This window comes from Epinephelus moara, chromosome 5 (assembly GCF_006386435.1).
Source record: "Epinephelus moara isolate mb chromosome 5, YSFRI_EMoa_1.0, whole genome shotgun sequence".
Lineage (NCBI taxonomy): Eukaryota > Metazoa > Chordata > Actinopteri > Perciformes > Serranidae > Epinephelus > Epinephelus moara.
In genome coordinates, this window is record NC_065510.1 from 38,170,592 (window position 1) to 38,182,266 (window position 11,675).

General features: G+C 38.7%; 1 protein-coding gene across 1 annotated transcript in view; it reads right to left on the bottom strand.

Annotated features, from left to right (window-relative positions):
- The window catches only part of LOC126390900 (rab11 family-interacting protein 4A-like), a 15,461-nt gene extending 7,871 nt beyond the window's left edge, over positions 1-7,590 (bottom strand). Inside the window, exon 1 of the mRNA XM_050045402.1 lies at positions 7,431-7,590. Within this exon, the coding sequence (XP_049901359.1) occupies positions 7,431-7,583 (153 nt within the window). The 5' untranslated portion in view covers positions 7,584-7,590. The remainder of the gene's footprint in view (positions 1-7,430) is intronic.
- Between the last annotated feature and the right edge of the window lie 4,085 nt (positions 7,591-11,675).

Consider the following 11,675-nt stretch of genomic DNA (forward strand, 5'->3'; position numbering starts at 1 on the left):
CTGTATTTCTATTTCTACTTTGCACGGAGCATTGGAACAAAAACAATTTCCCCCCGGGGATTAATAAAGTATTCTGAATCTGAATCTGAATCTGAATTTCCATGTGTGTGTATATAACTGTGTTGATGCAGGTCTGTGTCTCCCACTGCCACGGTAAACCAGTAGGTTTCTGAGAAAGAGGTGGCTGATAAGCACAAAGCAGTTAAATGTGCATGACTCATCCTGCCTTTTCAACAGGCTCTTTGCAGAGATGCAATGCTGTAAAAGGTTTCATATCACCAGCCATATTAAGAATAACAGTGATAATTTGATACTCATAATATTCTATGATGCTGTATCCGTCCTCTCTTTTCATTATCAATGCAAGCAAAACCATGGCTAGAAACTTTGTTTTCAAAATGTTGAAAAAAAACCCCCCAATATTCAAATTTTACCTCAAAGCTTCTACTATTCTAAGTCATGCAAACAAAAGGTCACACACGATGTTAAAAGATTATGTGCTTGCGGGATTATAACCAACAATAAATGTCTAAATGAAAACTGTTTACTGCTTTTATCATATTGAAAACAAAACAATGTTTACAGCCTCACTGTAATTTGCAGTGTTTATAACACAGCACTTGAGCACTATAATGTGGGTGTTTGGCCAAACAGCTATTACTGATGGTTTTGATATTCTTAGAGCCTTAGGAGTTCTAAGTGTTAAGTTTATCTAGACAATGACAACAGAGGGAAGGTAACACAGTCATTAAAATCAACAATGTTTATCATCTTGGCACATTCAAGGCAATCTGTCTATTAGATTAGGAGATACTGGATGTGCAAAACTGATATTATTGCCTGCTGGTGGTGCACATATGTACAAAATGGACAGGAATCAGCCTCTGGGCACCCACTACACTAATATTTTCTTGAGTAAGTAGAGTTTGTCCTCTTGTAATGGCCTCACCTGCTGCTACCCACATAACTGATTTAAATGTCAGTAACTCTCCTGCACACACTTTCATTTTCTACAGTTACATACTTGATAATTCATTACTCCTCTGTTAAGATCTGACCTCTGACATTGAACACCCGTCAGCAGAAATGATGACACAGAGCTTTAGTTTTATGCTTCATATTTATAGTTTTAGTTTATGGCTGTACATTAGTTTGGAGTTGTAGTGTACACATTTAGTTAACCTCTGTACAATCACACTTTAATTTGTCTTTAGACAGTGTTGGGGGTAGTAAACTACATGTAAGTAAACTAGTACCTAGTTTATCTACATTTTGCAGTAGCTTGCTGGTACTTCAACTACATACATACTACTTTTTAATCAATTTTGTGTAGTGAACTACTGAAACTAAAAACAAGCCATAAAAGAAAAGGAATAATTTTTCATATTTATTCTACCATTCCTTTAACCCCTTTTGACCAGCCCTGTTGCCTTTTTTTCTCCCTCCTGACCACTGTGAAGACATGCCCAGGCAGTGCGTTCATCAGAAAGAATATGTTAAACTAAACTTCAATATAGGCAGGCGTCTCACTGATGGACATTGTAGACAGATGTAAAGCTGTCATTCCTTGCACTTTCCCATGAATAATGTTTTTTTCCCCTTATTTTAATGTGTAACAATAGGCACTTTTTGTTTTTGCAATAAACTCATTTGAGTGGCATTTGATTTCTTTGTATTATATGTTGTTACAATTTCGTGTCTATGGACACTGTCAATTTGATCTTTTTTGAGATCAAAGTAGTTTGAACTATTTATTCTCAGTAGCTCCAGTTAGCCAACCTGGATTTCACCCTAGAGTACCTTTGCTGCAGTTCAACTTCTTCCAGTGTGAAGTAATTGGTAGCTTGAAAAGCTATGCCTTCAAAGTAGCTTCCCCAACACTGTCTTTAGACAAGTTTGCCTTCAATCATTCATCATTTCTATTTCTTTGAGTTACCAGTGCTGAAGGTGTTTTGAAAACCCACCTGTGACTGCTCATGCCTGCCAGCTCATTCCCCTGCACCTAATAATGACCAGCCTGGTCTCACAGAAAAGGACTTTCAGCCAGGAGACTGATGTTTGTGTCCCATGTGAAAACAAAAGTCAACGTAGCTACGTGACTACAGACTTTATGTAAGTACGCGAAGTTCTTTACAAAGGTAATTTATGTAAGTACATAACACTGTAATTTCCAAAAGTGCAGCCGTTGGTAGACATACTTTCATTGCGTTGTTTTCGTGTTGCTGGCACATAATTTTAAGAAGTTTCGTGCCCACCACCACATAATGCGTAAAAGGTCGTGTCCATTTCATGTATTTCTGAAAGACTATGTTGTAATGACAGTCCATGAACGTGCAAGAGGTCACCAAAATCCTTAGAAAAAATTCCCCTGGGAACCATGATAATGTTGTGGAGTAATTTACATAGAAATTTGACTAGTAGCTGTATTCTTCAAAACAGACCTGCTGTCAAACAAATGGACAAAATGACATCGCCACCCTCAGGCCCTCACTGAGGCAGACATGATTACCATAAAAACAACTATAAATAACTTTTGACCTAAACCAAGACTGAAGGCAGTGGGCTGTTTATTTAAATGAACCAACAAACCTCATGTGCAATATCACACATTTGTATAATTCAAGTGGCCAAAACATGTCCAAGTACATGCACATCCTCCACCCACATCACATCACTGAAGAGGGCTGCTGCCTTTAAGCACTCTGCACCACGGCTGAATAATGCATTATTCTCTTTGCAAGCTACCCACAGCCATTTCAATTTTAACAGCACTAATTTTAGCAAAGGTTTGTGACTAGATGGAAACAACTTCAGAGTTTTCCCAGGTTAAAAAAAAAAAACTTGAGTGGGACCTTGATGCTCAAACTCTGAGAAGTAGAGACAGCACCATGACAAGAGTCAAAATAAGAAAAAAAACAGTGTGTCACTACATTTTTTTTTTTTTAAACATTTCCAGTTTTGCTAGTCTGGTCCAGTTTATGGGCTTAAACCAGCTTGATTTCATGTCAACCAGCTGTACTGGCTTTTGTCATTATTACACTTTCTGCCAAATGAAAAAGTAGCCCCACATCAGCAACCTGTGCTGACAGCGTGACAGAAGCAGACAGAAAGCAGGAATAAAACACAAGGAGGAAATCATGATTCACTCTGTTCCAACCATCACAGTGCCTGCAGCGCTGTTTGAGCAAAGCGCTCTTGTTGCTGAATGACTTGCCGACATCTTGCCTCTGGCTGCCATAGTAGCCAGACCAGCTGTCTGTAGTGCTATGAGGCAGGTGAGGGTCATGTGTAGTTCCTCTAGATTCACAAAAATTCCCGTGAGATTTCCTGTTCCATGTTTCAAGTGATCATTTTAACCCAAGCCATTACCTTTCATTCGCGCTAACCAAGAGCTTTTTGTGCCTAAACCTAACCAGACCTTGACCACAGCGTTGTCACACCATAAAATAGCAATACATTGCTGTTGAAGCGGCTCACGCAAGTTTCACAAAACTTGATAAATATATTATGTTTGCTAATAAATGGAATAATGGAGCTACTAGTGTCTGACAGCCTATTAGGAAATGAACTGCCAAACAGGCCGGTGTTACACCAAATTCTGTGACCCATCAGATTCTGTGACCCAGCTCCTTATCCTTAACCTCCTAAACCTTAACCCCCACCACTAATGTGTCCATTAAATGTTTTTTGGGGCGACGTGACAAGATGGAGCCCCTTATATACAGCCTGTTTAAGGAGGGAATATTGCATCATTAATCCGCCTCGCTGTTCTGTAGGCTATAAAACATGTGAACACATAATGGGAGGGGCATTCTTGTTCTGCCATTTACCTGACAGTGGAGGTAGTAACAAAGCTGAATGTCATTACGTTCAACCTGGGAGCAGCTGCTGAGTCAAGTCAAACACCCAGTGTTGAAATTTGGTACACCAGTTTGGTCTGGTGTTTGGCTTAATATCAAACCAGTTTTAAAATGTTTAGACCCACCCAACCCTATTGCCTGTTACTAGAACATATGGCACACACTCTGAGATAGGTCATGTCGAAACCTCATTACAATTACCCTGGCAACTGGGTCACTCAAAGTGCTGCTCATTAGAGCATTTTGAGGTGTTTTTAAATTGAGGTCAATAGAGGACTAAGATCAAGGTAACCTGTCTGTTTGGATGACACCCAATTTTAAGAGATCTGTATAAGTCAGCTGTTCCTGTTCAAGAGTGCTGTCAGCCTAGTTCATTGTTTCTGACTTGTGCTTAATTTTTTTTATTTTTTGGGGGGCATTTTTTGCCTTTAATGGACAGGACAGTTAAGTGTGAAAGGGGGAGAGAGAAAGGGGATGACATGCAGCAAAGGGCCACAGGCTGGACTCGAACCCAGGGCGCTTCGGCAACAGCCTTGTACATGGGGCGCCTGCTCTACCACTAAGCCACCGACGCCCCACTTGTGCTTAAATTTTAAGGACAAAGTGAAAGGGAAAGAAAAGAGGTCAGAAAAAAAAACGTAGGATTACGCTAGTGTGTGCACATTTGCATGTGTCTGTACGACTGGGAGAGTGTCACCTACTGTGTACAATACTAGGTCAGGTTGTCACGGAGCAGCCGGTGGGATTTGCCCATATAGGACAATGACATGAGAGGGTGATGTATGCAGGACGCTGCTTAATGCAGTGCATCAATTAAATAGCACAAACCAAACAGAGTAGGTGCAATTAGCATGTGTGTTTGTTTTTCTGTATACACAATCTTATTTTAGTCACATTATAAAAGAACAGATTTTCTTTTTTGTGCAAATGCTGCATTATTTCCAATACAAAAGTCAGAGAATTGGATCATAAGAATGGGAGTATCCTTTTTAAACAATGATTAACAATAATAAAAGTTTTGCATGATGCTGTATAGTATCAACTAATGTGTAGGTCCTTAGTTATGCATCCACTTATATAACCCATTTCCCAGGTCAGTGGAAGCTTCCCCGAGGAGCTAATCAGTGCCTCTACAATGTTCCTGCAGATGAACAACACAACACAGAGGAGCCAATCAGCTACAGAGTTCTGTTCAATTACCCTGACATGCAGCAAGACACGAGGGATGTCCACAGTGACACCTGCACTGATAAAAAACATCTAACATATAACTCATAATATTGCTTATTCATTAAAAACTAAGCTCTTTGAGGTCAAATGAGTTACAGAAGATGACAGTATTTTCTACTTTGTTATGAAGGTAGGTCTTTCATAATGATATGCTAAAAAAATATATCCACAGTCAGGCAAAGCAGCATCCTGAATCGAGGCTTATTGGACGTCAGAGTTTTTAAGTTTACATTTCCCAATAATAACAGATATAGACTGTAGTCTTTGTTTCTAAGCTTCATAATAATTCAGTTTTAACAATAACAGGGCAATACAGCCACTCAGGGCTGAGGTAATATGGCGTTGCTTGACAGAGCAGCCTGTCCAACAGCCTATGAGCAGCAGTTCCTGAGAAAGAGCTCTCCTCTGCTGCTGTCCTGGTCCCTTTTCCAACAACAATCTTAATAAACCCTCATTGGCTTTCCTTTTACTCCAAAATACACTCATATACTGAAGTGCCAATCCTGTTCAGTGCTGCCAGAAGCTGAAGCTGTTTCACAGATTGGGTGAGAGGCAGGGTGCACCCACACTGAACAGTCTAGATTTAAATACACGTCATGTACAAAATGCTAGGGACACATATCTTACTTACACCGGCTTACACTGAGGATTGCAGGGGCAAGTGGTGTAAGAGAAAAAATAAATAAATTATATATATATATATATATATGCAGTAGACCTACATCTTTGTATTTCATTCATTTCTTTGATGAATACTAAATTCAAATTTTTGAAGTTAAGACTATTTTTAGCGATATAAACTTAAAAGTAACGGTGAAGACTTGAACACAAGCGATATTCACAGAGCCGTCACTTTCTGCTAAAAAGCCTGCATTAAAAAAGTAAAATAAAAACCTTACAGTATAAGGTAATGCAACAATGGCTAAAAGTCAGGGAGAATAAAACACTGAATTTGTCCAAAAAATGCCCAATAAATAATAATAAAAACAAAACAAAAAAAAACATCAGAAAAATCCTAAAAATATCAAGAAAACTCTGATGAAATATTCATGGGAAATAACTGGCTCAAAATTCATCCAAATCCCTTGTTTAACACAAACTTCCTTCAGTGTGTTCACTATTTGGGTTAATTATATAGTTTATTTTGAACTGCTATTGGTATGTACTGAATATAATATAAAATAGGCCTATCCATAAAATATGTCACTTAGTAAGGGGGCGTCAGTTTACTGAATAACAAAAAAGGGTCCTTTAAGAAAAAATGTTGTGAACCACTGTTTTGGAGCTTAAAAATAGTATTATGATATGTCAGCTGATAGCCTTTTTCTCTTAAAAAATATAACAAAATACAAACAAACATTTTCAACATAGATCCTGTAAATGTGGTTATTAAAAAACTGTTTCCAAGACACCAGGTTTTACCCTTGAATAAAAACTTGAGTGCTCTCTGCTTAACAGACTACAGTGACTGCAGACATATCTTTGGCATTTCTGTACTGTTATTACTTATCACTTCTCAGTCATATACACTAATACCACTATTTAAGCAATAAGATATTATAAACAAATATATGGCCTATACTGTAGCTACTTATCTTCACACTGAGTTTCAGTCCTCTGCTGGGCCAGTTTGAACTATTCACATCTCAGTTTTCTCAGTAGTCACCATGTTCTTATTCCTCTGGTTTATATGTCAGTTTCATCTCCTTTTTTTAATATTAGATTTTGTCAAATCAAACAGATTTTTTTCTACATGACTTCCCACTTCAGATCAGAAATGTGATGCCTCTACTATTCTGCACATGCAATTAAAATGTTGGAAAAATGTTAAAAGTGAATAGCATATTTCCACCAGACAGAGTGCCCAGCGAGCATTCAGAGTAACTTTCCTGCTCCAGTAAAACTTAACAACCATCATAAGTATTACACAGAAAACTTTCAGGTCAGAGAGGTAAAGGGTCATCAGGTTGTTTGGCTGGAGTGTCATATCTATTCCCACTGTTCCCTGAGAAACAAAAAATATATTTTTGCTTTAGCTTCAACCTGCAGAACTTTCATTGTGTACCTCCTCTGCATCAGTCCGGTCCAGCTGAGCTCTTTACAATTAGCCTCTCATGTCAAAAAGTGAAACTTCACGTAACCTTCTTCATCACATATTACGTGTAAAATATTTTCGAGAGGTCAGATACAGTAGCCTGTACATTACAGATAATAATGAGGGCGCGGGCAAAGGCTTAACACCTGACCTCACTATAATGGCGGAGGGTGCCAATAGTTTGAGGGAAAAGAAAGGCTAAGCAAAAATGTAAGCTACTAAATGTCCAAGACAGATGTTCTCACCTGTTCTGTTTGTCCAAACTGAGAACCCAACTGCACAAAGTGTTCAGGACGGATAAACCCGTCTGAGTCCTCGTCACACACGTCAAACACCTCTTTAAGTTTTCTCACAAATGTCAGCAGACGCTCCGGCTCAGGAATAAAGTCTTCACCCATGACTTTATTGCTTTATTCGTCTCTCTTTTCCCAGGTGCGTTACTCCGACTATACAAAACACCATGCTGTTAGGAAACCGCTCGAGCTGCGAGCTCTTGGATGCTGCTGCTGCGCGCGAGAGGAGGAGTGATGCTCGACAGAGGACAAGTCCCAACCCGGAAGTAGAGGGACGCACAGCAGTGGTTTCTCCATAACCACCAGACCGAGGCAGACAGTGTACAAGTTCACTTATTCCTCACCTCCCACTCAGTTTGTTATCACTTTTTCAGCTTCACTGAAGTGTTTGTAAGGCATTCAATTGCTATAGCAACCAGTGTTGCTAATAATTTGTCATAATAAGACAGTAAAACAGAGGCTATTTATAAACTATATTAAACTATTCCCTAACTTTGCCATGCTGTTACAAGACACCATAGCACAAGAAACATAATTTCTTGATTTAGCATCCCACCTGTATGTAGGTAGGCTATGTGAGCTCTGTGAGCTCAACACGATGTTACAAAGATGTCACTGACCAAGGATATGTTGTTCTTTGAAGGGGCAGGTAGCAGTATCAGACATCAGACATCCCAGTTATTTCTGCAGCCTTGTGCTGCATTTATTGATGCTATCGAGCACAATTCTTCCTTCCTCTCGCTTCCTATCCTCTACATAGGGTCATGAGAGGGTTCGTTGTGCCCGGGTGCTACAGCGGATCCCCAGTCGAAGGTTACCTGCTACGCATTCAGCAAAGCAAATAAGCTATGAGTAGTGCAAGCCTCCAAAAAATGAGTTCCCGATCATATTTCATGGCTCACCTGATCAGTTTCTTTTGCTCTTTATTATAAATGTGTCGTTTAACGCTTTGAGTTATAAAATACAAAACACATCTTCTTTCTGTTGTTTTCATATTACAACTTACAGCTCATCAACACACCGAAGTTGGAAGGACAATCGAGGAGCATGCAAATGCACCATAGGCTTTAGCTGGCAGAAGTCTTGAGTCTGATCAGTCTTTGCTCATTCGTTCAGCCTCATTGCTGCACTACCTTACAGCATGTTAGGGATTAATGAGCGCTCATGATGACTAATGATGTCTTTCTTTTTTCAGGTTTGCATGAGCCGAAGATTTTGACAAACCCTTTTGACCTGTCGATGGTGCTAGAGGAAAAGTTAGTGTATCACTATATAATTAATCCTGAGAGGGACATCACTGTACCAGATTTCATGGCCATTCATCCAACAGTTGTGAAGACATTTCCTGCAAAACCACAAATTTGAACCTCATGGTGCCTGGAGGAAAAGTCAAACCAAGTCCACCAAAGTCATTGGGATTTATTGTCTGCTGGCCATGAGCATTTGCGCAAAACTAAAATTTGGTGCCTACTCATCAAGTAGGCAAGATGTTGAGTTTTCACATGACAAATAAAAACGTTGACCTGCTGGTGGCAGTAGAGGAAAGGTCAGGGAATCATTTCAGTTATCAGGAGTCATCATCAGGACACCACAGATATCTGTACTGCATCAGCTGCGTGTGACTGGGTATCATGTGTGATCACCAGTTAACATTTGTCTGGTTTATAGTAAGCGAGGCATGTGTTTTACGGAACAATGGTTAACATGTTCTTAAATGTTTCTGGTGGCATCCTTTTGCTATTTGTGCATAAAAGGCTGTATCTATAACTTTAACTCGTTACACTTTAATTTCAGCATCTAATCAGAGACGATTTACACCCAGGATGGGAGGTGAGTGCTGTTAATAAGTCAGAAGAACAGAAAGCAGCAGATTCTGGATCACATATGAGGACCAGATGTAAGATCACAGATTTATGAGGAGATGCACATGTGCTACTGTCTGGAGAGAAAACAAAGCTCCCTGTTTTATATTGTACTGTCTGCTGATAGTAGGAGTTATGATGCTGAAATATAGCCCACCATTTGTTTTATAAACAAACAGTGTAGTATTTCCAGTGTTGGAATGGGGGAATTTGTTTTTTTTTATTTCAATGGTATCATGATAAAATAGAACATAACTCATCTTCTTCCTTAAAAATACACCACCAGCTCACCATAGCCACTGGTTTTTCTCTTCTGTATTTGACATGCGTCATTGTGTTTACTTCCCTGTACATGTTTCTGTGTAATGTGTGGGAATGACACACAGAAGATGAATTCTTAGAAGAGATTCTTGAAAGAAAAAGTAGTAAATGTGTTGTAAAGTCATCCTGTTAATCTCAGTTTCCTTAAAAGGACAGTTTACCAATCTGTGTACCCTTTGTTCTTTCGTTTTTCCATTTCAAAACCAAATCTGAAAAACAGAAAAACGATCTAGTTGTTCTGTTTTTTCTGTTTTAAAACCAGAAAACAGAACAGAAATCACATGAGAGACATTGCTGTTGAGTTTTTCAAATGTATTGTGGTCGTTTGCTGAGCATCATAAGCTGTGAGCCATCTAGTGATATTATATAGAGAGAAGACAGACATCTGTAACACTCAGCAACTCACACCTGAATCTGGTGATCTGTCCCTTTAATAAGCACGGACTCTGAGATGCAGATGTTGTGTTTTTAAGAGTTTTAAAATGTTGTTGCACCTGATCACTCTTTGTAAGAGGAGGCTCCTGAAGAAAAAGTGATAGGCAGAGCGCCCTCAAGGAGCTACACTTAGATTAGATTTACTACTCCTCTATGGCTTGACTGTCAATAAAATTCGAGTAGCAGCGATCCTCCTTTTGATGAATTTATTATGAAATATGAGTCTTCATTTTGCAGGGTTCTAGGGGAAGTTCCCAAAATAATATTCCCAGACTAATGTGATTTAAATCTGTACCCTGACCCTCTTTAGGGATATTTACCACCTTGAGATAAATTAAATGTATAATGTGCACTTTAATACTCCTCTAGACTGGAGTTATATTCCGTCTGTTATGCAAACTAAACTACTTCTGCTTCACAGCTATTCAAGTTTGGAGTTGTTGACAGAGTTTATAAACATCTTGTTCTATCTATCAGTGACCTAATTCTTGGTCTCTGTTATCCAGTTCCTCTTTTCTTCTTCTATCATCTGCAGCTGTGGCTGTCTCTAACTTTTCCCACACTTTTAAGTCTAATTCTTTCTGCATAAGAAAGAATAGGCTTGTGTGTAAACTCCAATAAAGCAGTCACTGAAAAAGGCCTGAAAACAAAAGTTGAACATGTTGTAGGCCTACTTTGCATTTAATTTATGGTTGTATTTAGTCTTTATTTCCACAAGTAGAAATAAAGAAAGAACAATAGATCTGATCATTGGAGGAGCAAAAAGCAATATGTACTTCATTATCAGGGTAATATTTCAGGACACTATTTCTTTAATAATGTTAAAGACGGTACAATCTCCATTTCTTTTAATGAAATCCTACATTTGCAAAACATAGACTTGCTTTTATATAGCACCTTCCTAGTCTTCCACACTCAAAGCACTTTTACGCTACATTCATCCATTCACACACACATTTGTACGCTGGTGGCTGAGGCTACCTTACAAGGTGCCACCTGCTACTCAGTTAAACACTCGCATACATTCACACACTGATGGCATGGTAAGCAATTTGGGGTTCAACGTCTTGCCAAAAGGACACTTCAACATGCAAACTGCAGGAGCCAAGGACTGAACCACTGATCTGCTCATTAGTGGAGGACCTGCATATATATACAAGAAATAAATATACTAATGTGATAGGGTAACATCTTTCTCAATAATGTTGCAGCTTATAAAGGTGGGACTAATTTAATCTACTTTATATACTGCTGGCTCTTGCTATTAATGATTATACATAATCATTTATTTGTTGATTTATATTTTGTGTTATTTATATGAAACTTTACAGTAACTGATGCCTGATGATTGATTATTTGCCTCCAAAATGTAGTGGAGTAGAAGTATAAAGTACATAAAATGTAAATATTTGAGTCAAGTACCTCAAAATTGTACTTACGTAGAGTACTTGAGTAAATGTGCCTAGTTACCTACATTCCACCACTGATTATCAAGCATATCTATCACATCCTAATGGCATGTTGGGCAACTCTGTGTTTGCTGTGTCTTCATTAATGTGCTGACACAGGAGCATTTTAT